Source organism: Callionymus lyra, chromosome 2, assembly GCF_982586985.1.
Source record: "Callionymus lyra chromosome 2, fCalLyr1.hap1.1, whole genome shotgun sequence".
NCBI classification, from domain to species: Eukaryota; Metazoa; Chordata; class Actinopteri; order Syngnathiformes; family Callionymidae; genus Callionymus; species Callionymus lyra.
Window position 1 is genome coordinate 3,700,138 of NC_141819.1, and position 26,116 is coordinate 3,726,253.

At 41.3% G+C, this 26,116-nt stretch overlaps 1 protein-coding gene across 1 annotated transcript in view; it reads right to left on the reverse strand.

Annotated features, from left to right (window-relative positions):
• cilp2 (cartilage intermediate layer protein 2) overlaps positions 1 to 19,878 on the reverse strand; it is a 40,931-nt gene extending 21,053 nt beyond the window's left edge. The window contains exon 1 of the mRNA XM_087783265.1: positions 19,781 to 19,878. Within this exon, the coding sequence (XP_087639391.1) occupies positions 19,781 to 19,838 (58 nt within the window). The 5' untranslated portion in view covers positions 19,839 to 19,878. The remainder of the gene's footprint in view (positions 1 to 19,780) is intronic.
• Positions 19,879 to 26,116: the final 6,238 nt, after the last annotated feature.

Genomic DNA, 26,116 nt, shown 5'->3' on the forward strand with positions numbered 1-26,116 from the left:
ACACGAGACACACACGAGACACACATGATACACACACAATAAACACAAAAGACACACACGAGACACACATGATACACACACATTAAACTCTCCACTGTAAAGAATCAGTGTCTGCTTTGACGAGTCATTTAACTCACACATAAATAAATATCAAGGACTGCTTACTTCCACCTTCGTAACATTTCAAAAATCAGGCACTTCCTTCCTTTAGATGCTGAGAAGCTCCTCCATGCTTTTGTAACCTCCAGGCTGGACTATTGTAAGTCTCTTCTGTCAGGATGTTCAAAAAAATCTCTCAGAAGTCTTCAGCTCATTCACCTGCAGCTCGTGTCCTGACTAAGACTAAGAGGCGCGAACACACCTGTACTGTCTTCCCTACATTGGCTTCCTGTAGAATTTAGATACAATTTAAAATCCTTCTCTTAACCTATAAAGCCTTACATGGTCTAGCATCAACATACATTAAAGATTTAATCCAAATTTACCAACCTAGGACCTTACGATCCTTAAACTCTGATCTATTAGTTAAACCACAAATCTCTAAATGTAGATTTGGAGCCAGGGCCTTCAGTTTTCAAGCCCCTCTGCTGTGGAACCAACTACAGGCTTCAGTCCGGAGGGCAGACACCCTCTCTATGTTGAAAAACAATCTTAAAACCTTACTTTTCCATAAAGCCTCTAACTAACTAAACTGTTTATCTTTAGCTGCTATAACTAACTTAACTGTTTATCTTAGCTGCTATAACTAGCTTAACTGTTTATCTTTAGCTGCTATAACTAACTAAACTGTTTACATTTAGCTGCTATAACTAACTTAACTGTTTATCTTAGCTGCTATAACTAACTTAACTGTTTATCTTTAGCTGCTATAACTAACTTAACTGTTTATCTTTAGCTGCTATAACTAACTTAACTGTTTATCTTAGCTGCTATAACTAACTTAACTGTTTATCTTTAGCTGCTATAACTAACTTAACTGTTTATCTTTAGCTGCTATAACTAACTTAACTGTTTATCTTTAGCTGCTATAACTAACTTAACTGTTTATCTTAGCTGCTATAACTAACTTAACTGTTTATCTTTAGCTGCTATAACTAACTAAACTGTTTATCTTTAGCTGCTATAACTAACTTAACTGTTTATCTTTAGCTGCTATAACTAACTTAACTGTTTATCTTAGCTGCTATAACTAACTTAACTGTTTATCTTAGCTGCTATAACTAACTTAACTGTTTATCAGCTGCTATAACTAACTTAACTGTTTATCTTAGCTGCTATAACTAACTTAACTGTTTATCTTTAGATGCTATAACTAACTTAACTGTTTATCTTAGCTGCTTTAACTAACTTAACTGTTTATCTTAGCTGCTATAACTAACTTAACTGTTTATCTTAGCTGCTATAACTAACTTAACTGTTTATCTTAGCTGCTATAACTAACTTAACTGTTTATCTTTAGATGCTATAACTAACTTAACTGTTTATCTTAGCTGCTTTAACTAACTTAACTGTTTATCTTAGCTGCTATAACTAACTTAACTGTTTATCTTAGCTGCTATAACTAACTTAACTGTTTATCTTAGCTGCTATAACTAACTTAACTGTTTATCTTTAGATGCTATAACTAACTTAACTGTTTATCTTAGCTGCTTTAACTAACTTAACTGTTTATCTTAGCTGCTATAACTAACTTAACTGTTTATCTTAGCTGCTATAACTAACTTAACTGTTTATCTTAGCTGCTATAACTAACTTAACTGTTTATCTTAGCTGCTATAACTAACTTAACTGTTTATCTTTAGATGCTATAACTAACTTAACTGTTTATCTTAGCTGCTTTAACTAACTTAACTGTTTATCTTAGCTGCTATAACTAACTTAACTGTTTATCTTAGCTGCTATAACTAACTTAACTGTTTATCTTTAGCTGCTATAACTAACTTAACTGTTTATCTTTAGCTGCTATAACTAACTTAACTGTTTATCTTAGCTGCTATAACTAACTTAACAGTTTATCTTAGCTGCTATAACTAACTTAACTGTTTATCTTAGCTGCTATAACTAACTTAACTGTTTATCTTAGCTGCTATAACTAACTTAACTGTTTATCTTAGCTGCTATAACTAACTTAACTGTTTATCTTAGCTGCTATAACTAACTTAACTGTTTATCTTTAGCTGCTATAACTAACTTAACTGTTTATCTTTAGCTGCTATAACTAACTTAACTGTTTATCTTAGCTGCTATAACTAACTTAACAGTTTATCTTAGCTGCTATAACTAACTTAACTGTTTATCTTAGCTGCTATAACTAACTTAACTGTTTATCTTAGCTGCTATAACTAACTTAACTGTTTATCTTAGCTGCTATAACTAACTTAACTGTTTATCTTAGCTGCTATAACTAACTTAACTGTTTATCTTAGCTGCTATAACTAACTTAACTGTTTATCTTAGCTGCTATAACTAACTTAACAGTTTATCTTAGCTGCTATAACTAACTTAACTGTTTATCTTAGCTGCTATAACTAACTTAACTGTTTATCTTAGCTGCTATAACTAACTTAACTGTTTATCTTAGCTGCTATAACTAACTTAACTGTTTATCTTAGCTGCTATAACTAACTTAACTGTTTATCTTAGCTGCTATAACTAACTTAACTGTTTATCTTAGCTGCTATAACTAACTTAACTGTTTATCTTAGCTGCTATAACTAACTTAACTGTTTATCTTAGCTGCTATAACTAACTTAACTGTTTATCTTAGCTGCTATAACTAACTTAACTGTTTATCTTAGCTGCTATAGGCTGAGAATGCTGGAGGAGTTTTAGACACCAGCTCTGTATATCCTTCTTTTCTGCATTACATTCATCACCTGTGCAGTTTAAACACCTTTTTATTTCTCTCAGGAGCCCCAGGACCACCAGAGCTGCTGCTGATCCAGGATCTTCACCACGTCATCAGATCCCGAGTTCTCTCCAGCACCTCCATGGACTCTCCTACACTCTCCTCTTTTTTTTCTCACTATAATTTCCCTCACTCCTCTCCTTATCCATCTGTCTACCCCCCCATCCTTCCTCCCAGCCGGTCAAAGCGGCAGGCCGTCAACAATGAGTCTGGTTCTGCTTGAGGTTTCTGCCTTCTAAAAGGAAGTTTTTCCTCGCCATAGCTCACTGTACAGTGTTTTGATACACGATACACACACGATTAACACTTGAGACACACAGAATACACTCGCAAGACACACACAAGAAACACGCAACACACACACAATACGCACGATACACACACAATACACACATGACACACATGATACACACACAATACACACACGAGACACACACGAGACACACATGATACACACACAATACATGCACAAGACACACATGATACACACATGATACACACACAATACACACACGAGACACACACGAGACACACATGATACACACACAATACATGCACAATACATGCACGAGACACACATGACACACACATGATACACACATGATACACACATGATACACACACAATACACACACGAGACACACACGAGACACACATGATACACACATGATACACACAGGATACACACACAATACACACACGAGACACACACGAGACACACATGATACACACACAATACATGCACAATACATGCACGAGACACACATGATACACACATGATACACACATGATACACACACAATACACACACGAGACACACATGATACACACACAATTCATGCACAATACATGCACGAGACACACATGATACAAACATGATACACACACAATACACACACGAGACACACACGAGACACACATGATACACACACAATACACACACAATACATGCACGAGACACACATGATACACACATGATACACACACAATACATGCACAATACATGCACGAGACACACATGATACACACATGATACACACATGATACACACATGATACACACACAATACACACACGAGACACGCATGAGACACACACGATACGAACCTTCACAACGATGAATAAAATAAAAACACACAATAATAGAAAAGTTAAATAAAATAAGTTGTTAATAAAAAAATCTTAAACATGAAAAATTCAAAGTCAAGTCATCAATGTTTCAACATCTACACAACTACACACTAAAGCTAGATTGACAGTGTGTTCTATTATTGTTGTTAAGTGCTCAACCTGACACCTGTCACTCATCTCTGAAGATCAAAGACAAAGAATAAACATGTTCCATAAACATGTTTCTGACGCACTGGAAGCTAAACAGGGAACAGCTGCGATGCAGGGAACATATGGGGTCATGACCTCGGGTCAAAGTTCACCTGCAGCTCTGAGCCGCAGGTTCACACTTTATGAACGTTCAGAGCCGAGGGATTTTATCGGAGCCGCCGGAGCTGAAGACCCTGATCGAGAAGACGCTCTTGAAACAAGATCCACCTGCGAAAGTAACAAGGTTAGAATTTACTATTTCCTCTGAAGTGCCTGAAGTATCCCTGAGTCTGGGTCAGTTTGTCCTTCAAACACCTGAGACCATGAACACAACACACTGAGACCATGAACACGACACACTGAGACCATGAACACGACACACTGAGACCATGAACACGACACACTGAGACCATGAACACGACACACTGAGACCATGAACACGACACACTGAGACCATGAACACGACACACTGAGACCATGAACACGACACTGAGACCATGAACACGACACACTGAGACCATGAACACGACACACTGAGACCATGAACACGACACACTGAGACCAAGAACACGACACACTGAGACCAAGAACACAACACACTGAGACCAAGAACACGACACACTGAGACCATGAACACGACACACTGAGACCATGAACACGACACACTGAGACCATGAACACGACACACTGAGACCATGAACACGACACACTGAGACCATGAACACGACACACTGAGACCATGAACACGACACACTGAGACCATGAACACGACACACTGAGACCAAGAACACGACACACTGAGACCATGAACACGACACACTGAGACCATGAACACGACACACTGAGACCAAGAACACGACACACTGAGACCATGAACACGACACACTGAGACCATGAACACGACACACTGAGACCATGAACACGACACACTGAGACCAAGAACACAACACACTGAGACCATGAACACGACACACTGAGACCATGAACACGACACACTGAGACCATGAACACGACACACTGAGACCAAGAACACGACACACTGAGACCATGAACACGACACACTGAGACCATGAACACGACACACTGAGACCATGAACACGACACACTGAGACCAAGAACACGACACACTGAGACCATGAACACGACACACTGAGACCATGAACACGACACACTGAGACCATGAACACGACACACTGAGACCAAGAACACGACACACTGAGACCATGAACACGACACACTGAGACCATGAACACGACACACTGAGACCATGAACACGACACACTGAGACCATGAACACGACACACTGAGACCATGAACACGACACACTGAGACCATGAACACGACACACTGAGACCATGAACACGACACACTGAGACCAAGAACACGACACACTGAGACCATGAACACAACACACTGAGACCATGAACACGACACACTGAGACCATGAACACGACACACTGAGACCATGAACACGACACACTGAGACCAAGAACACGACACACTGAGACCATGAACACGACACACTGAGACCATGAACACGACACACTGAGACCATGAACACGACACACTGAGACCATGAACACGACACACTGAGACCATGAACACGACACACTGAGACCATGAACACGACACACTGAGACCATGAACACGACACACTGAGACCAAGAACACGACACACTGAGACCATGAACACGACACACTAAGACCAAGAACACGACACACTGAGACCATGAACACGACACACTGAGACCATGAACACGACACACTGAGACCATGAACACGACACACTGAGACCATGAACACGACACACTGAGACCATGAACACGACACACTGAGACCATGAACACGACACACTTAGACCATGAACACGACACACTGAGACCATGAACACGACACACTGAGACCATGAACACGACACACTGAGACCATGAACACGACACACTTAGACCATGAACACGACACACTGAGACCATGAACACGACACACTGAGACCATGAACACGACACACTGAGACCATGAACACGACACACTTAGACCATGAACACGACACACTTAGACCATGAACACGACACACTGAGACCATGAACACGACACACTGAGACCATGAACACGACACACTGAGACCATGAACACGACACACTGAGACCAAGAACACGACACACTGAGACCATGAACACAACACACTGAGACCATGAACACGACACACTGAGACCATGAACACGACACACTGAGACCATGAACACGACACACTGAGACCAAGAACACGACACACTGAGACCATGAACACGACACACTGAGACCATGAACACGACACACTGAGACCATGAACACGACACACTGAGACCATGAACACGACACACAGATGTTTCTTGAAGGAGTCAGTAGATCATCAAACACAGATGTTTCTTGAAGGAGTCAGTAGATCATCAAACACAGATGTTTCTTGAAGGAGTCAGTAGATCATCAAACACAGATGTTTCTTGAAGGAGTCAGTAGATCATCAAACACAGATGTTTCTTGAAGGAGTCAGTAGATCATCAAACACAGATGTTTCTTGAAGGAGTCAGTAGATCATCAAACACAGATGTTTCTTGAAGGAGTCAGTAGATCATCAAACACAGATGTTTCTTGAAGGAGTCAGTAGATCATCAAACACAGATGTTTCTTGAAGGAGTCAGTAGATCATCAAACACAGATGTTTCTTGAAGGAGTCAGTAGATCATCAAACACAGATGTTTCTTGAAGGAGTCAGTAGATCATCAAACACAGATGTTTCTTGAAGGAGTCAGTAGATCATCAAACACACATGTTTCTTGAAGGAGTCAGTAGATCATCAAACACAGATGTTTCTTGAAGGAGTCAGTAGATCATCAAACACAGATGATTCTTGAAGGAGTCAGTAGATCATCAAACACAGATGTTTCTTGAAGGAGTCAGTAGATCATCAAACACAGATGTTTCTTGAAGGAGTCAGTAGATCATCAAACACAGATGTTTCTTGAAGGAGTCAGTAGATCATCAAACACAGATGTTTCTTGAAGGAGTCAGTAGATCATCAAACACAGATGTTTCTTGAAGGAGTCAGGAGGATTTCTCTCCTCTGGTCCGGAAGTTCAGGAACCATCAGTAGATCCGAGACAAGATCCTTCTTGTTTAGACATAAAATAAACCATTGCAATAGTCCAGACAGAAGCACCTGCGTGTCTAACATTTAGCTCCAGGATCCTTGGTTTCTCCACATGTCATGTTGTTATTTGGACTGAAGACACCATGTGACAGGTGACCTTCTTATTTTAGATTCCCTAGCTTCACGTTGACCCTCGAGATTAACCCTTGAACGACACATTTAGGTTAATGGAGGTCATGAGGTCGACATCACGGCTCCAGCGACGTAGTCGTGAAGAAAAAGGGAATAAACGTGTTTTAAATGAGCCACTGTCAGGAATGATTGGGTCGGTTTAGAAAATACTTTTTCACTGCAAATCACGTCTGATGAGGTCATGAAAAAGTGAAACCTATTAATCTGCATTTTATTTTGGGGTAATTATGTTGAAAATAATTTAAATTTAAATGCAATTTGATTCATTTTCAAGTGTCTTCGGACGTCAGTCCTGTGTCTGAAATCGCAGATATTATATAAATATACTGTATATATACAGTATATATATATATATATATATATACTGTATATATATATATATTTATATATTTATATATTTATATATTTATATATTTATATATTAACCATGGATACTATAAATATGGGACACACTATAGGACCCAAGTGCAAAACAACTCAAAGCGAAACCACAAGTCGGGCGAAGAAAAAGCACCAGGAGACAAGGAGTGACGATCATAATCTGGCGCCTGTTGCTGCAGCAGAGGTGGCTTCAAGCTCCACTGCTGAGGTGGTGATTGCATGACGAGCTGCAGCTGTGGTGAGAGCAACAGGCGCTCTGGAGCTCAGGAAGGAATCAAATAACTTTAAAATAAAATGTCTTTTTGGTCTGTGTGTGTGTGTCTTAGTGTGTTTTCGGCTGTCTATGTGTGTGTGTGTCTGTGTGTGTTAGTCTCTGTGTTTGTGTTTCTGTATGTGTGTGTTTGTGTGTATCTGAATGTGTTTGTGTATGTCTGAGAGTGTTTATGTGTTTCTGAGTGTGTTTGTGTGTGTATGAGTATGTTTGTGTGTGTGTCTGAGTGTGTTTGTGTGTGTGTGTATCTGAGTGTGTTTGTGTGTATCTGAGTGTGTTTGTGTGTATCTGAATGTGTTTGTGTGTATCTGAACGTGTTTGTGTGTCTGAGTGTGTTTGTGTGTGTCTGAGTGTGTGTGTATCGGGGTGTGTTTGTGTTTGTGTGTATCTGAGTGTGTTTGTGTGTATCTGAGTGTGTTTGTGTGTATCTGAATGTGTTTGTGTATGTCTGAGAGTGTTTATGTGTTTCTGAGTGTGTTTGTGTGTGTATGAGTATGTTTGTGTGTGTCTGAGTGTGTTTGTGTGTGTGTGTATCTGAGTGTGTTTGTGTGTATCTGAGTGTGTTTGTGTGTATCTGAATGTGTTTGTGTGTATCTGAACGTGTTTGTGTGTCTGAGTGTGTTTGTGTGTGTCTGAGTGTGTGTGTATCGGGGTGTGTATGTGTTTGTGTGTATCTGAGTGTGTTTGTGTGTATCTGAGTGTGTTTGTGTGTATCTGAATGTGTTTGTGTATGTCTGAGAGTGTTTATGTGTTTCTGAGTGTGTTTGTGTGTGTATGAGTATGTTTGTGTGTGTGTCTGAGTGTGTTTGTGTGTGTGTGTATCTGAGTGTGTTTGTGTGTATCTGAGTGTGTTTGTGTGTATCTGAATGTGTTTGTGTGTATCTGAACGTGTTTGTGTGTCTGAGTGTGTTTGTGTGTGTCTGAGTGTGTGTGTATCGGGGTGTGTTTGTGTTTGTGTGTATCTGAGTGTGTTTGTGTGTATCTGAGTGTGTTTGTGTGTATCTGAATGTGTTTGTGTATGTCTGAGAGTGTTTATGTGTTTCTGAGTGTGTTTGTGTGTGTATGAGTATGTTTGTGTGTGTCTGAGTGTGTTTGTGTGTGTGTGTATCTGAGTGTGTTTGTGTGTATCTGAGTGTGTTTGTGTGTATCTGAATGTGTTTGTGTGTATCTGAACGTGTTTGTGTGTCTGAGTGTGTTTGTGTGTGTCTGAGTGTGTGTGTATCGGGGTGTGTATGTGTTTGTGTGTATCTGAGTGTGTTTGTGTGTATCTGAGTGTGTTTGTGTGTATCTGAATGTGTTTGTGTGTATCTGAACATGTTTGTGTGTATCTGAGTGTGTTTGTGTGTATCTGAATGTGTTTGTGTGTATCTGAGTGTGTTTGTGTGTATCTGAATGTGTTTGTGTGTGTCTGAGTGTGTTTGTTAGTATCTGAATGTGTTTGTGTGTATCTGAATGTGTTTGTGTGTATCTGAGTGTGTTTGTTAGTATCTGAATGTGTTTGTGTGTATCTCAGTGTGTTTGTGTGTATTTGAGTGTGTTTGTGTGTATCTGAGTGTGTCTGAGTGTGTTTATGTGTGTCTGTGCTTCACTGCCGAGCTGGTGATTGCATGACGAGGCTGCTGTGAGAGCAACAGGCGCTGGTGAACTCAGGAAGGAATGAAATAACTTTAAACTAAAATTAGTTATTTATAGTATTTATTTAAGTTATTGATATTACTACAGTATCATGAACAACAATATCTCCATATTTAGTTCCATCAATATTTTCCTACAGCAACAGGGATCCATGGTCAGGTGTTCCTGGAGATCAAAGCTGCTACTGAATGAATAGAAATATTGTTGGTCACATGACTCGGACTGAACTTTCCATGCGTGAGTGACTTCGACCGACATTGAGTGGTTCGGAAAAACAGTTATTGAGTTATGAGTCTTTTCAGTTTCCAGTTTAAAGACCTCTTGGCAGAACCTGCACCAGAGACTCTAATGCGTCTCCGTCATAAACCGTCAGATCAGACCCGAGTCTGACGGACTCGAGGACGAGGGATTTGTAGGGAAGTGGACGGGATTAAGGAAATGTGGAACTTGACTGGAAGCCATTAGAGTCGGATCTGTGATCCACCGCCAGAGGTTGATTTGAGGCCCCGAGAGGTTCTCTCGGCGAGTGGGTGTCCTCGTACCTGGAGAGGTTCTCTCGGCGAGTGGGTGTCCTCGGACCCGGAGAAGTTCTCTCTGCGAGTGGGTGTCCTCGGACCCAGAGAGGTTCTCTCGGCGAATGGGTGTCCACAGACCCGGAGAGGTTCTCTCTCTGTGAGTGGGTGTCCTCAGACCCGGAGAGGTTCTCTTCTCGAGTGGGTTTCCACGGACTCGGAGAGGTTCTCTCAACGAGTTGGTGTCTTCGGACCCCAAGAGGTTCTCTCTCTGCGAGTGGGTGTCCTCGGACACGGAGAGGTTCTCTCGGCGAATGGGTGTCCTCGGACCAGGAGAGGTTCTCCCCACGAGTGAGTGTCCTCGGACCCGGAGAGGTTCTCCCCACGAGTGAGTGTCCTCGGACCCGGAGAGGTTCTCTCGGTGAGTGGTTGTCCTCGTACCTGGAGGGGTTCTCTCGTCGAGTGGGTGTCCTCGGACCCGGAGAGGTTCTCTCAACGAGTGGGTGTCCTCGGACCCGGAGAGGTTCTCTCGGCGAATGGGTGTCCACGGACCCGGAGAGGTTCTCTCGGCGAGTGGGTGTCCTGGTACCCGGAGAGGTTCCTTCCTCAAGTGGGTGTCCTCGGACCCAGAGAGGTTCTCTCGGCGAATGGGTGTCCACAGACCCGGAGAGGTTCTCTCTCTGTGAGTGGGTGTCCTCAGACCCGGAGAGGTTCTCTTCTCGAGTGGGTTTCCACGGACTCGGAGAGGTTCTCTCAACGAGTTGGTGTCTTCGGACCCCAAGAGGTTCTCTCTCTGCGAGTGGGTGTCCTCGGACCCGGAGAGGTTCTCCCCACGAGTGGGTGTCCTCGGACACGGAGAGGTTCTCTCGGCGAATGGGTGTCCTCGGACCAGGAGAGGTTCTCCCCACGAGTGAGTGTCCTCGGACCCGGAGAGGTTCTCTCGGTGAGTGGGTGTCCTCGGACCCGGAGAGGTTCTCTCGGCGAGTGGGTGTCCTCGGACCCGGAGAGGTTCTCTCTGCGAGTGGTTGTCCTCGTACCTGGAGAGGTTCCCTCGTCGAGTGGGTGTCCTCGGACCCGGAGAGGTTCTCTCCAACGAGTGGGTGTCCTCGGACCCGGAGAGGTTCTCTCTGCGAGTGGGTGTCCTCGTACCTGGAGAGGTTCTCTCGGCGAGTGTGTGTCTTCGGACCCCAAGAGGTTCTCTCTCTGCGAGTGGGTGTCCTCGGACCCGGAGAGGTTCTCCCCACGAGTGGGTGTCCTCGGACACGGAGAGGTTCTCTCGGCGAGTGGGTGTCCTCGGACCCGGAGAGGTTCTCCCCACGAGTGGGTGTCCTCGGACACGGAGAGGTTCTCTCGGCGAGTGGGTGTCCTCGGACCCGGAGAGGTTCTCCCCACGAGTGGGTGTCCTCGGACACGGAGAGGTTCTCTCGGCGAGTGGGTGTCCTCGGACCCGGAGAGGTTCTCCCCACGAGTGGGTGTCCTCGGACACGGAGAGGTTCTCTCGGCGAGTGGGTGTCCTCGGACCCAGAGAGGTTCTTTCAACGAGTGGGTGTCCTCGGACCCGGAGAGGTTCTCTCTGAGAGTGGGTGTCCTTGGACCCGGAGAGGTTCTCTCAACGGGTGGGTGTCCTCGGACCCGGAGAGGTTCTCTCTGCGAGTGGGTGTCCTCTGACCCGGAGAGGTTCTCTCTGCGAGTGGGTGTCCTCGGACCCGGAGAGGTTCTCTCAACGAGTGGGTGTCCTCGGACCCAGAGAGGTTCTCTCTGCGAGTGGGTGTCCTCGTACCTGGAGAGGTTCTCTCGGCGAGTGGGTGTCCTCGGACCCGGAGAGGTTATCTCCTCGAGTGGGTGTCCTCGGACCCAGAGAGGTTCTCTCGGCGAATGGGTGTCCTCGGACCAGGAGAGGTTCTCCCCACGAGTGGGTGTCCTCGGACCCAGAGAGGTTCTCTCGGTGAGTGGGTGTCCTCGTACCTGGAGAGGTTCTCTCGGCGAGTGGGTGTCCTCGGACCCGGAGAGGTTCTCTCAACGAGTGGGTGTCCTCGGACAGGGAGAGGTTCTCTCTGCGAGTGGGTGTCCTCGTACCTGGAGAGGTTCTCTCGGCGAGTGGGTGTCCTCGGACCCGGAGAGGTTATCTCCTCGAGTGGGTGTCCTCGGACCCGGAGAGGTTATCTCCTCGAGTGGGTGTCCACGGACCCGGAGAGGTTCTCTCAGCGAGTGGGTGTCCTCAGACCCGGAGAGGTTCTCTCGGCGAATGGGTGTCCTCGGACCAGGAGAGGTTCTCCCCACGAGTGGGTGTCCTCGGACCCGGAGAGGTTCTCTCGGTGAGTGGGTGTCCTCGGAACCGGAGAGGTTCTCTCTGCGAGTGGGTGTCCTCGGACCCGGAGAGGTTCTCTCTCTGAGAGTGGGTGTCCTCGGACCCGGAGAGGTTCTCTCAACGAGTGGGTGTCCTCGGACCCGGAGAGGTTCTCTCAACGAGTGGGTGGCCTTCGGACCTGGAGAGGTTCTCTCAACGAGTGGGTGTCCTCGGACCCGGAGAGATTCTCTCAACGAGTGGGTGTCCTCGGACCCCCGGAGAGGTTCTCTCAACGAGTGGGTGTCCTCGGACCCGGAGAGGTTCTCTCAACGAGTGGGTGTCCTCGGACCCGGAGAGGTTCTCTCAACGAGTGGGTGTCCTCGGACCCGGAGAGGTTCTCTCAACGAGTGGGTGTCCTCGGACCCGGAGAGGTTCTCTCAACGAGTGGGTGGCCTTCGGACCTGGAGAGGTTCTCTCTGTGAGTGGGTGTCCTCTCGGACTCGGACAGAGGGACCTGGAACCAGGAGGGTCTAGAGATGGACCTGTCAGTCCACGATCATCACCACTGATCCATTTGTGTTGCATGTGTGTGTCTGTGTGTGTCTGTTTGGTCTGTGTGTTTGTGTGTATCTAAGTATGTTTGTGTGTGTCTGTTTGGTCTGTGTGTTTGTGTGTGTCTAAGTGTGTTTGTTTGTATCTGTTTTGTCTGTGTGTTTGTGTGTATGTAAGTGTGTTTGTCTATGTCTGTTTGGTCTGTGTGTTTGTGTGTATCTAAGTGCGTTTGTGTGTATCTGTTTGGTCTGTGTGTTTGTGTGTATCTAAGTGCGTTTGTGTGTAGCTGTTTGGTCTGTGTGTTTGTGTGTATCTGAGTGTGTTTGTCTATGTCTGTTTGGTCTGTGTGTTTGTGTGTATCTAAGTGCGTTTGTGTGTATCTGTTTGGTCTGTGTGTTTGTGTGTATCAAAGTGAGTTTGTGTATATCTGAATTTGTTTGTGTGTATCTAAGTGTGTTTGTGTGTATCTGTTTGGTCTGTGTGTTTGTGTGTATCTGAGTGTGCTTGTGTGTATCAAAGTGTGTTTGTGTGTATCTGAGTGTGTTTCTGTGTATCTTAGTGTGTTTGTGTGTATCGGTTTGATCTGAATGTTTGTGTGTATCTGAGTGTGTTTGTGTGTGTCTGAGTGTGTTTCTGAGTGTGTTAGTGTGTGTCTGACTGTGTTTGTGTGTGAAGGTGAAGATGTATTTGCGTCACACACACACACTTGTGTTTATGTGCTGGCTCTACGGTCGAGGTGTGCGTCTGATAACACACGTGTTAACATCTGCAGCTCATCAGACTCTGAACGATGGTCGTCGACGCACAACATATGAGGAAGACATTAATGAAGGTGTGTGAACATTAATGAAGGTGTGTGAACATTAACGAAGGTGTGCGAACATTAATGAAGGTGTGTGAACATTAACGAAGGTGTGCGAACATTAATGAAGGTGTGTGAACATTAATGAAGGTGTGTGAACATTAATGAAGGTGTGCGAACATTAATGAAGGTGTGTGAACATTAATGAAGGTGTGCGAACATTAATGAAGGTGTGCGAACATTAATGAAGGTGTGGGAACATTAATGAAGGTGTGCGAACATTAATGAAGGTGTGCGAACATTAATGAAGGTGTGCGAACATTAATGAAGGTGTGTGAACATTAATGAAGGTGTGCGAACAATAGTGAAGGTGTGTGAACATGTGTGAACATTAATGAAGGTGTGTGAACATTAATGAAGGTGTGCGAACAATAGTGAAGGTGTGTGAACATGTGTGAACATTAATGAAGGTGTGTGAACATTAATGATTTGTGTGAACATTAATGAAGGTGTGCGAACATTAATGAAGGTGTGCGAACAATAGTGAAGGTGTGTGAACATGTGTGAACATTAATGAAGGTGTGTGAACATTAATGATTTGTGTGAACATTAATGAAGGTGTGCGAACATTAATGAAGGTGTGCGAACATTAATGAAGGTGTGCGAACAATAGTGAAGGTGTGTGAACATGTGTGAACATTAATGAAGGTGTGTGAACATTAATGATTTGTGTGAACATTAATGAAGGTGTCCGAACATTAATGAAGGTGTGCGAACATGAAGAAAGAGCAGCAACACAACTGTGTCGTCGCACAAACATAAATAAATAATCGAACCACGTTAATGGACTTTGATCGTCATCTTTAACTTGCTCTGGCGAGACAACAGTGTCGACATCTGGAGAAGCAGAGAACAGAGAAGGAAGAGAAGGAAGAGAAGGAGGAGAAGGAGGAGAAGAAAGTGCAGTTGCTCGCACACATAAACACTGTGAAGCTGCTGCTTCGATCACTGGCTCACACACACACACACACACACACACACACACACACACACACACACAGATCCAGTTTCTCACCAGGGAAGAGAAAAGTAAAAGTTCCTTCAACAACATTATTTGTTTAAGGCTCAGATTAAAGTTAATCCACATCAAGACTTAAATATCACTGATCGTCCAAAGACTCCTGAAGGACTACTGGACAGGGGGAGGGACACCCTGGAAAGTGAACCACTCACACCCACATATTTGACTCATCAATGAACCTGATTGGTTTGAGATTGATTCGTTCAGATCAATTTTCTTTGACCAAGTTAAGACTTTTTTGTCGTGAAAATGTGTCAAAGTGTGTGTGTTTGTGTGTGTGCATGTGTGTTTAAGTGTGTGTGTGCGTTTGTGTGTGTGCATGTGTGTTTAAGTGTGTGTGTGCGTTTGTGTGTGTGCATGTGTGTTTAAGTGTGTGTGTGCGTTTGTGTGTGTGAATGTGTGTTTAAGTGTGTGTGTGCGTTTGTGTGTGTGAATGTGTGTTTAAGTGTGTGTGTGCGTTTGTGTGTGTGCATGTGTGTTTAAGTGTGTGTGTGCGTTTTTGTGTGTGTGTGCATGTGTATTTAAGTGTGTGTGTGCGTTTGTGTGTGTGCATGCGTGTTTAAGTGTGTGTGTGCGTTTGTGTGTGTGAATGTGTGTTTAAGTGTGTGTGTGCGTTTGTGTGTGTGAATGTGTGTTTAAGTGTGTGTGTGCGTTTGTGTGTGTGAATGTGTGTTTAAGTGTGTGTGTGCGTTTGTGTGTGTGCATGCGTGTTTAAGTGTGTGTGTGCGTTTTTGTGTGTGTGTGTGCATGTGTGTTAAAGTGTGTGTGTGCGTTTGTGTGTGTGTGTTTGCATGTGTGTTTAAGTGTGTGTGTGCGTTTGTGTGTGTGTGTGTGCATGTGTGTTTAAGTGTGTGTGTGCGTTTGTGTGTGTGTGTGTGCATGTGTGTTTAAGTGTGTGTGTGCGTTTTTGTGTGTGTGTGTGCATGTGTGTTTAAGTGTGTCTGTGCGTTTGTGTGTGTGTGTGTGTGCATATGTGTTTAAGTGTGTGTGCGTTTGTGTGTGTGTGTGCATGTGTGTTGAAGAGTGTTTGTGCGTGTGTGTGTGTGCATGTGTGTTGAAGTGTTTTATTCATGTGTGTTATAGTGTGTATGTGCGTGCGTGTTATAGTGTGTGTTGAAATGTTTTATGCGTGTGTGTTGTAGTGTGTATGTGCATTTGTGTTATAGTGTGTGTTGAAGTGTTAAAGTGTGCATGTGTGTGTTAAAGTATGTATGTGTGTGTGCATGTGTGTTAGTGTGTGTGTGTGTTATAGTGTGTATGTACGTGTGTGTTATAGTGTGTGTGTGTGTGTCTCTGCTTGTGTGTTAAAGTGTGCACGAATGTGTGTGTTATAGTGTTCATGTACGTGTGTTGAAGTGTTAAAGTGTGCGTGTGTGTGTTAAAGTGTGTATGTGTGCATGTGTGTTAAAGTCTGTATGTGCGTGTGTCTTATGGTGTGTATGTACCAGTGTGTTATAGTGCGTATGTACATGAGTGTTAAAGTGTGTATATGTATGTTAAAGTTTGTATGTACACGTTTTAAAGTGTGTATGTGCGTGTGTGTTAAAGTGTGTATGTGTTGTTGTGATGTGTGACGCTATTTTATCATCAGTGTGTGTTTGTACAAAACTCTCTTTTCATTTAAATATTGACATATTTCAATGTAGCTCCGCCCACTGAAAACACTTTCTGGAGATGAAATCTTGTTGACAATAACCACGCCCACTCTGTTGTGATTGGTCAAACGTGGAGTTAAGTCACCGCGCGTCATCAATGGTCTCCCCCTCCAAGGGACTCGTTGTATAAACAAAGTTGGATCACAGCTGGAGGAGGAGTGAAGCCATTATTACGTCATAATAGACTCTCGTAACCTCTCGTTCGTCCAGATTTCAGAGCGACTTTATAAAGTAATAAAGTGTAAAACATGGTCATGATGAGAAGTTACTGCGTCTTGAAGAACATTCACTACATGACAGGAGAGTTTGAGTTCAACAAGGAAGAAGGATTTGAACGCTGCTCTCCAGCGCCCTCTACAGAATGATGTGTTGAGCTCAGTGCACGTCAACAGCTGCTCGTCTTCAAACAGGAAAAACAAGTCGTAAATCCTGACGCTCGGTGTGACTCGAGGTCAGCAGCAGAAAGATACTTGGACGGAGACGAAGGTGATGTTGAAGACAGACGGACGGACGGCCTGGAAAATATGTGTGGAATCAAGGAGACAAAGGTGGAGACAACAGTTCAGAGCCAGAGCTTTCACCTGAACCTCTACTTTCCATCATGTGGCTCCTTCAGTCCGTCACTTCGGTTGCCATGGAGACACGTTTAATGGCACCTGAGGACGTTTGGAGAAGCTACAGGTTCTAGTTTGTTCTGAGGCTCAGGTGGAACCAGGTCTCAAGGTCACGACTCGACTCTCGTCGCCGCCGATCAGTTGGTGACAAGACAAGTGACTTAAACACATTTGTTTCCGGGCCTTTGGGTCAACTTGACCCAGAGATAACACAAGGGATACCACAGACACATTTGTTTCCAGGCCATCTTGACCCAGAGATTACACAAGGGATACCACAGACACATTTGTTTCCGGGCCATCTTGACCCAGAGATTACACAAGGGATACCACAGACACATTTGTTTCCGGGCCATCTTGACCCAGAGATAACACAAGGGATACCACAGAGACATTTGTTTCCGGTTACCATCTTGACCCAGAGATAACACAAGGGATACCACAAACACATTTGTTTTGAGGCCTTCGGGTCACCTTGACCCAGACACCAACACAAATTTAGACGTACTTGTCGAAGTACCTGGAGTTGCTCAATATTTGTATGAAACGGAAAACAAAGAAAATTATTTCAAATCCAAAATTCCAAAGTACATTGTACTTGGTTTGAAAAACTGTATTGTCACTTTAACGATGTTGTATCGATCACTAGCATCAGTTTTTTTAAAACGATCGCGACAGATTTTGAAAAAATGACGCAGAAGCCGTTCAGAATAAAAGATGGTTGAAAAAAACGGAGACTTTTAAAAGGTTGTAACTTGGTTTATATTTCACTAATTTACTATTTCTGAAGCTAACGCTATTAGCTAACACTAGCAGCTAACGCTAGCAGCTAACGCTAGCAGCTAACGCTAGCAGCTGACGACTACTATCACAGTCATGTGTTTTCGTGACCTGTTACTCTATAAATAAAGGAGTACAAACCACAATAAAAGGAGTTTTGTGACGATCAACTTTAATCGGAAGGTCAAGGTCACATTGTAATTGTTGGGTTTGATTATTGTCACTGAGATTATTTCATAGTTTGTCTTTACAAAAGTTACAATAGTTCATAAAGTTAATATTGTCAGTATTATTGTGTGAATGCTGAAGGCAGAGACACTGTTGCTCTTCTGACCTAAACTTTGCTCCACGTCTCCTCCAGCAGTTTTTATCCAATTATAACCAATTCAACTTTTATCGATTCGACTCGTTCCCGAAATGCAGGCTGTGTTTTATCTTTCTTTTATCTCTTCCACTCTTTCTTCTATTCCTCTTTTTCTACACTTTTCTCTTCATTCACTTGAATCTTTAACTCATGTTTCAACTCCTTCTACTTTGAACCTCAGGTACTTTCATCTCCTCACACCTGGAAACTTCATTTAACTTAAAAATACTTTTGTCTAGTTCTACTAATACTTCTACTACTACTATGTGTACTACTAATTCTACTAATAATAATTCTACCTCTGCATTTACTAATTCTACATCTACTACTAAGCTAATTTACTATTAATCTACTTTTATTACTAATTCTACTAATAATTCTACTATTACTACAACTACTACTACTACTAGTACTCCTACTTCTACTTCTAATTCTACTTCTATTTCTACTAATAATTCTACTACTGATTTGACTAATACTTCAACATCTACTTTTATACTATTTATTCTACGACTACTTCTATTACTTCTACTACTAATTCTACAACTGGTTTTACTACTTATACTTCTAATTTTACTACTAATTGTACTACTAATACTTTTACAACCAATTGTAGTTCTACTTCTACTCCCACTAAAACTACTTCTTCTACTACAAGTTCTACTACTTTTTTTCCCTTTCTTCTTTGTCTTCTCCTCCTTTGTATTCTTTATTTTCTTCTCATCCTTTTTCACTTCATTTCAATGTTTTCACACCTTTTTACTTTGAATACTAATTTAATTTCAGTTTTACACATTCAGCATTCACACTGCGTTTTCTTCTGGAAATGCAAGTTTTTTAGTTAGTATTATAATTTCTGAAGTATTCAATAAAACTTTATTTATTCACTTCCAAAAAACTCTCAAAGTCTTATATATTTATTTTCTTTCATGTTTTTCTCAAGAATTAATTTGTTTTCTTGTACATTTTTATCCATCCATGTGTAAGTTGGTATTTTTTATGTATTTAAATATTTGATTTAGCGTTTCTTAATACTAATACTTTAAGGGACCGTCCTCATATGTAATCAAAGATGTTTAAGGGACCGTCAACCAGCCCAGACGTGAACAACAGTAACTCCTTCTCTAGACGTTCATAAGATACGAAGACGATGAAAAGATGAAGATGTTTTTCTTTCAGCGCCAGAAGACAAAGATCAGCAGAAGCCAAAGCATCGACACATGGTTCTGATCGACGACCTGTCGCTCCAGCAACACACGCGTGACAACAGGAAGAGGTCAAAGGTGATGATGTCACTTACCTTGACCTCGGGCCCCTGACGCCAGGACGCACAGCAGGAGGGCCAATAATCCCGGCATGATGACACTCCGTCGGCCCCGGATCACTTTTCAAGAGCTGGTCAGGTGTGTGTGTGCGCGTGTGTGTGTGTGTGTGTGTGTGTGTGTGATGCTGCCGGTCCAGTGAGTGAAGGCTGGAGCGGCTCAGTGGGTTTTAAAGAAGGGGCACCGTGAGTGAACCCGGCCCCTCTCGGCTGCCATTGGTCAGAGGAGTGTGTGGGTCCCTCAGATCCACGTGTGTGTGGAGGGACTACACTTTAACACACACACACACACACACACACTTAGTTATACACTTTAAGACACACACTTAGTTATACACTTTAACACACGCACTTAGTTATACACTTTAACACAAACAGTTATAAACTTTAACACACACACTCTGTCACACACTTAGTTAAAGTTTTACACACACACACTTTGTCACACACTCTGTCACACACTATGTCACACACTCTGTAACACACTTTGTCACACACTTAGTCACAAACTTAGTTATACACTCTGTCACACACTTTGTCACACAATAAGTAACACACTTAATCGTACACTTTGTCACACACTATTTCATACACTCCGTCACACACTGTCACACACTCTGTCACATACTCTCTCACTACTTCACATACTTAGTCAAACACTATGTCATACACTTTGTCACAAACTTGGTTATACACTTTCTCACACACTCTGTAACATAATCCCTCACTAAGACACACACTCCGTCACACGCTTAGTCACACACTTAATTTACACTTTGTCACACACTTAGTCATGCAATCCGTCTCACTCTTTTATAAAGTGTGTAACTCTCTCGTCACACACTGTGTGTTTGAATCAATCATGAGTGAACATCATAAACTAGTTTAGATTAAAATGGTGTCATTTATTTATTCGTCCAACCTAGTGCTGAAGAAAACAAACTAGTGCTGATGAAAACAAACTAGTGCTGATGAAAACAAACTAGTGCTGATGAAAACAAACTAGTGCTGATGAAAACAAACTAGTGCTGATGAAAACAAACTAGTGCCGATGAAAACAAACTAGTGCTGATGAAAACAAACTAGTGCTGATGAAAATAAACTAGTGCTGATGAAAACCGTCTAGTGCTGATGAAAACAAACTAGTGCTGATGAAAACAAACTAGTGCTGATGAAAACAAACTAGTGCTGAAGAAAACAAACTAGTGCTGATGAAAACAAACTAGTGCTGATGAAAACAAACTAGTGCTGATGAAAACAAATTAGTGCTGAAGAAAACAAACTAGTGCTGATGAAAATAAAACTAGTGCTGATCAAAACAATCTAGTGCTGATGAAAACAAACTAGTGCTGATAAAAAAACTAGTGCTGATGAAAACAAACTAGTACTGATGAAAACAAACTAGTGCTGATGAAAACAAACTAGTGCTGATGAAAACAAATTAGTGCTGAAGAAAACAAACTAGTGCTGATGAAAATAAACTAGTGCTGATGAAAACAAACTAGTGCTGATGAAAACAAATTAGTGCTGAAGAAAACAAACTAGTGCTGATGAAAACAAACTAGTGCTGATAAAAAAACTAGTGCTGATGAAAACAAACTAGTACTGATGAAAACAAACTAGTGCTGATGAAAACAAACTAGTGCTGATGAAAACAATCTAGTGCTGATGAAAACAAACTAGTACTGATGAAAACAAACTAGTGCTGATGAAAACAAACTAGTGCTGATCAAAACAATCTAGTGCTGATGAAAACCAACTAGTGCTGATCCAAACAATCTAGTGCTGATCAAAACAAACTAGTGCTGATCAAAACAATCTAGTGCTGATGAAAACAAACTAGTGCTGATCAAAACAATCTAGTGCTGATGAAAACAAACTAGTGCTGATCAAAACAAACTAGTGCTGATCAAAACAAACTAGTGCTGATCAAAACAATCTAGTGCTGATGAAAACAAACAAGTGCTGATCAAAACAAACTAGTACTGATCAAAACAATCTAGTGCTGATGAAAATAAAACTAGTGCTGATGAAAACAAACTAGTGCTGATGAAAACAAACTAGTGCTGATCAAAACAAACTAGTGCTGATGAAAATAAAACTAGTGCTGATGAAAACAAATTAGTGCTGATGAAAGCAAACTAGTGCCAATGAAAACAAACTAGTGCTGATGAATATAAAACTAGTGCTGATGAAAATAAAACTAGTGCTGATGAAAACAAACTAGTGCTGATGAAAACAAACTAGTGCTGATCAAAACAAACTAGTGCTGATGAAAATAAAACTAGTGCTGATGAAAACAAACTAGTGCTGATGAAAACAAACTAGTGCTGCTCAAAACAATCTAGTGCTGATGAAAATAAAACTAGTGCTGATGATAACATACTAGTGCTGATCAAAACAAACTAGTGATGCTCAAAACAATCTAGTGCTGATGAAAATAAAACTAGTGCTGATGAAAACAAACTAGTGCTGATGAAAACAAACTAGTGCTGATGAAAACAAACTAGTGCTGATGAAAACAAATTAGTGCTGATGAAAACAAACTAGTGCTGAAGAAAACAAACTAGTGCTGATCAAAACAAACTAGTGCTGATCAAAACAAACTAGTGCTGATGAAAACAATCTAGTGCTGATGAAAACAAACTAGTGCTGATGAAAACAAACTAGTGCTGATGAAAACAAACGAGTGCTGATGAAAACAAACTAGTGCTGATGAAAACAAACTAGTGCTGATTAAAACAAACTAGTGCTGATGAAAACAAACTAGTGCTGATCAAAACAATCTAGTGCTGATGAAAACAAACTAGTGCTGATGAAAACAATCTAGTGCTGATGAAAGCAAACTAGTGCCAATGAAAACAAACTAGTGCTGATGAAAATAAAACTAGTGCTGATGAAAAAAAACTGGTGCTGATGAAAGAAACTAGTGCTGATGATAACATACTAGTGCTGATCAAAACAAACTAGTGCTGCTCAAAACAATCTAGTGCTGATGAAAATAAAACTAGTGCTGATGAAAACAAACTAGTGCTGATGAAAACAAACTAGTGCTGATCAAAACAAACTAGTGCTGATGAAAATAAAACTAGTGCTGATGAAAACAAACTAGTGCTGATGAAAACAAACTAGTGCTGATGAAAACAAACTAGTGCTGATGAAAACAAATTAGTGCTGATGAAAACAAACTAGTGCTGAAGAAAACAAACTAGTGCTGATCAAAACAAACTAGTGCTGATCAAAACAAACTAGTGCTGATGAAAACAATCTAGTGCTGATGAAAACAAACTAGTGCTGATGAAAACAAACTAGTGCTGATGAAAACAAACTAGTGCTGATGAAAACAAACTAGTGCTGATGAAAACAAACTAGTGCTGATTAAAACAAACTAGTGCTGATCAAAACAAACTAGTGCTGATCAAAACAATCTAGTGCTGATGAAAACAAACTAGTGCTGATGAAAACAAACTAGTGCTGAAGAAAACAATCTAGTGCTGATCAAAACAAACTAGTGTTGATGAAAACAAACTAGTGCTGATGAAAATAAACTAGTGCTGATGAAAACAAACTAGTGCTGATGAAATAAAACTAGTGCTGATGAAAACAAACTAGTGCTGATGAAAACAAACTAGTGCTGATGAAAACAAACTAGTGCCAATGAAAACAAACTAGTGCTGATCAAAAGAATCTAGTGCTGATGAAAACAAACTAGTGCTGATGAAAATAAAACTAGTGCTGATGAAAACAAACTAGTGCTGATGAAAACAAACTAGTGCTGCTCAAAACAATCTAGTGCTGATGAAAATGAAACTTGTGCTGATGAAAACAAACTAGTGCTGATGAAAACAAACTAGTGCTGATCAAAACAAACTAGTGCTGCTCAAAACAATCTAGTGCTGATGAAAATAAAACTAGTGCTGATGAAAACAAACTAGTGCTGATGAAAACAAACTAGTGCTGATGAAAACAAACTAGTGCTGATGAAAACAAATTAGTGCTGATGAAAACAAACTAGTGCTGAAGAAAACAAACTAGTGCTGATCAAAACAAACTAGTGCTGATCAAAACAAACTAGTGCTGATGAAAACAATCTAGTGCTGATGAAAACAAACTAGTGCTGATGAAAACAAACTAGTGCTGATGAAAACAAACTAGTGCTGATGAAAACAAACTAGTGCTGATGAAAACAAACTAGTGCTGATTAAAACAAACTAGTGCTGATCAAAACAAACTAGTGCTGATCAAAACAATCTAGTGCTGATGAAAACAAACTAGTGCTGATGAAAACAAACTAGTGCTGATGAAAACAATCTAGTGCTGATCAAAACAAACTAGTGTTGATGAAAACAAACTAGTGCTGATGAAAACAAACTAGTGCTGATGAAAACAAACTAGTGCTGATGAAAATAAAACTAGTGCTGATGAAAACAAACTAGTGCTGATGAAAACAAACTAGTGCTGATGAAAACAAACTAGTGCCAATGAAAACAAACTAGTGCTGATCAAAACAATCTAGTGCTGATGAAAACAAACTAGTGCTGATGAAAATAAATCTAGTGCTGATGAAAACAAACTGGTGCTGATGAAAACAAACTAGTGCTGATGATAACAAACTAGTGCTGATGAAAACAAACTAGTGCTGATCAAAACAATCTAGTGCTGATGAAAATAAAACTAGTACTAATGAAAACAAACTAGTGCTGATGAAAACAAACTAGTGCCGATGAAAACAAACTAGTGCTGATCAAAGAAAAACTAGTGCTGATGAAAACAATCTAGTGCTGATGAAAACAATCTAGTGCTGATGAAAACAAACTAGTGCTGATGAAAACAATCTAGTGCTGATGGAAACAAACTAGTGCTGATCAAAACAATCTAGTGCTGACGAAAATAAAACTAGTGCTGTTGAAAACAAACTAGTGCTGATGAAAACAAACTAGTGCTGATGAAAACAAACTAGTGCCGATGAAAAAAAACTAGTGCTGATCAAAACAATCTAGTGCTGATGAAAATAATCTACTGCTGATGAAAACAAACTAGTGCTGATGAAAACAATCTAGTGCTGATGAAAACAAACTAATGCTGATGAAAACAAACTAGTGCTGATGAAAAAAAACTAGTGCTGATGAAAACAAACTAGTGCTGATCAAAACAAACTAGTGCTGATCAAAACAATCTAGTGCTGATGAAAACAATGTAGTGCTGATCAAAACAAACTAGTGCTGATCAAAACAAACTAGTGCTGATCAAAACAAACTAGTGCTGATGAACGCAAACTAGTGCTGATGAAAACAAACTAGTGCTGATGAAAACAAACTAGTGCTGATGAAAGCAAACTAGTGCTGATGTAAACAAACTAGTGCTGATGAAAGCAAACTAGTGCTGATGAAAGCAAACTAGTGCTGATATAAACAAACTAGTGCTGATGTAAACAAACTAGTGCTGATGAAAGCAAACTAGTGCTGATGAAAACAAACTAGTGCTGATGAAAACAAACTAGTGCTGATGAAAAAAAACTAGTGCTGATGAAAGAATCTAATGCTGATGAAAACAAACTAGTGATGATCAAAACAAACTAGTGATGATGAAATCAATGTAGTGCTGATGAAAACAATCTAGTGCTGATGAAAACAAACTAGTGCTGATCAAAACAAACTAGTGCTGATGAACGCAAACTAGTGCTGATGAAAACAAACTAGTGCTGATGAAAACAAACTAGTGCTGATGAAAACAATCTAGTGCTGATGAAAACAAACTAGTGCTGATCAAAACAAACTAGTGCTGATGAAAACAAACTAGTGCCGATGAAAACAAACTAGTGCTGATGAAAACAAACTAGTGCTGATGAAAACAAACTAGTGCTGATGAAAACAAACTAGTGTTGATGAAAACAAACTAGTGCTGATGAAAACAAACTAGTGCTGATGAAAACAAACTAGTGCTGATGAAAACAAACTAGTGCTGATGAAAACAAACTAGTGCTGATGAAAACAAATTAGTGCTGATGAAAACAAACTAGTGCCGATGAAAACAATCTAGTGCTGATGAAAACAAACTAGTGCTGATGAAAGCAAACTAGTGCTGATGAAAACAAACTAGTGCTGATGAACGCAAACTAGTGCTGATGAAAACAAACTAGTGCTGATGAAAACAAACTAGTGCTGATGAAAACAATCTAGTGCTGATGAAAACAAACTAGTGCTGATGAAAACAAACTAGTGCTGATCAAAACAAACTAGTGCTGATGAAAACAAACTAGTGCCGATGAAAACAAACTAGTGCTGATCAAAGAAAAACTAGTGCTGATGAAAACAA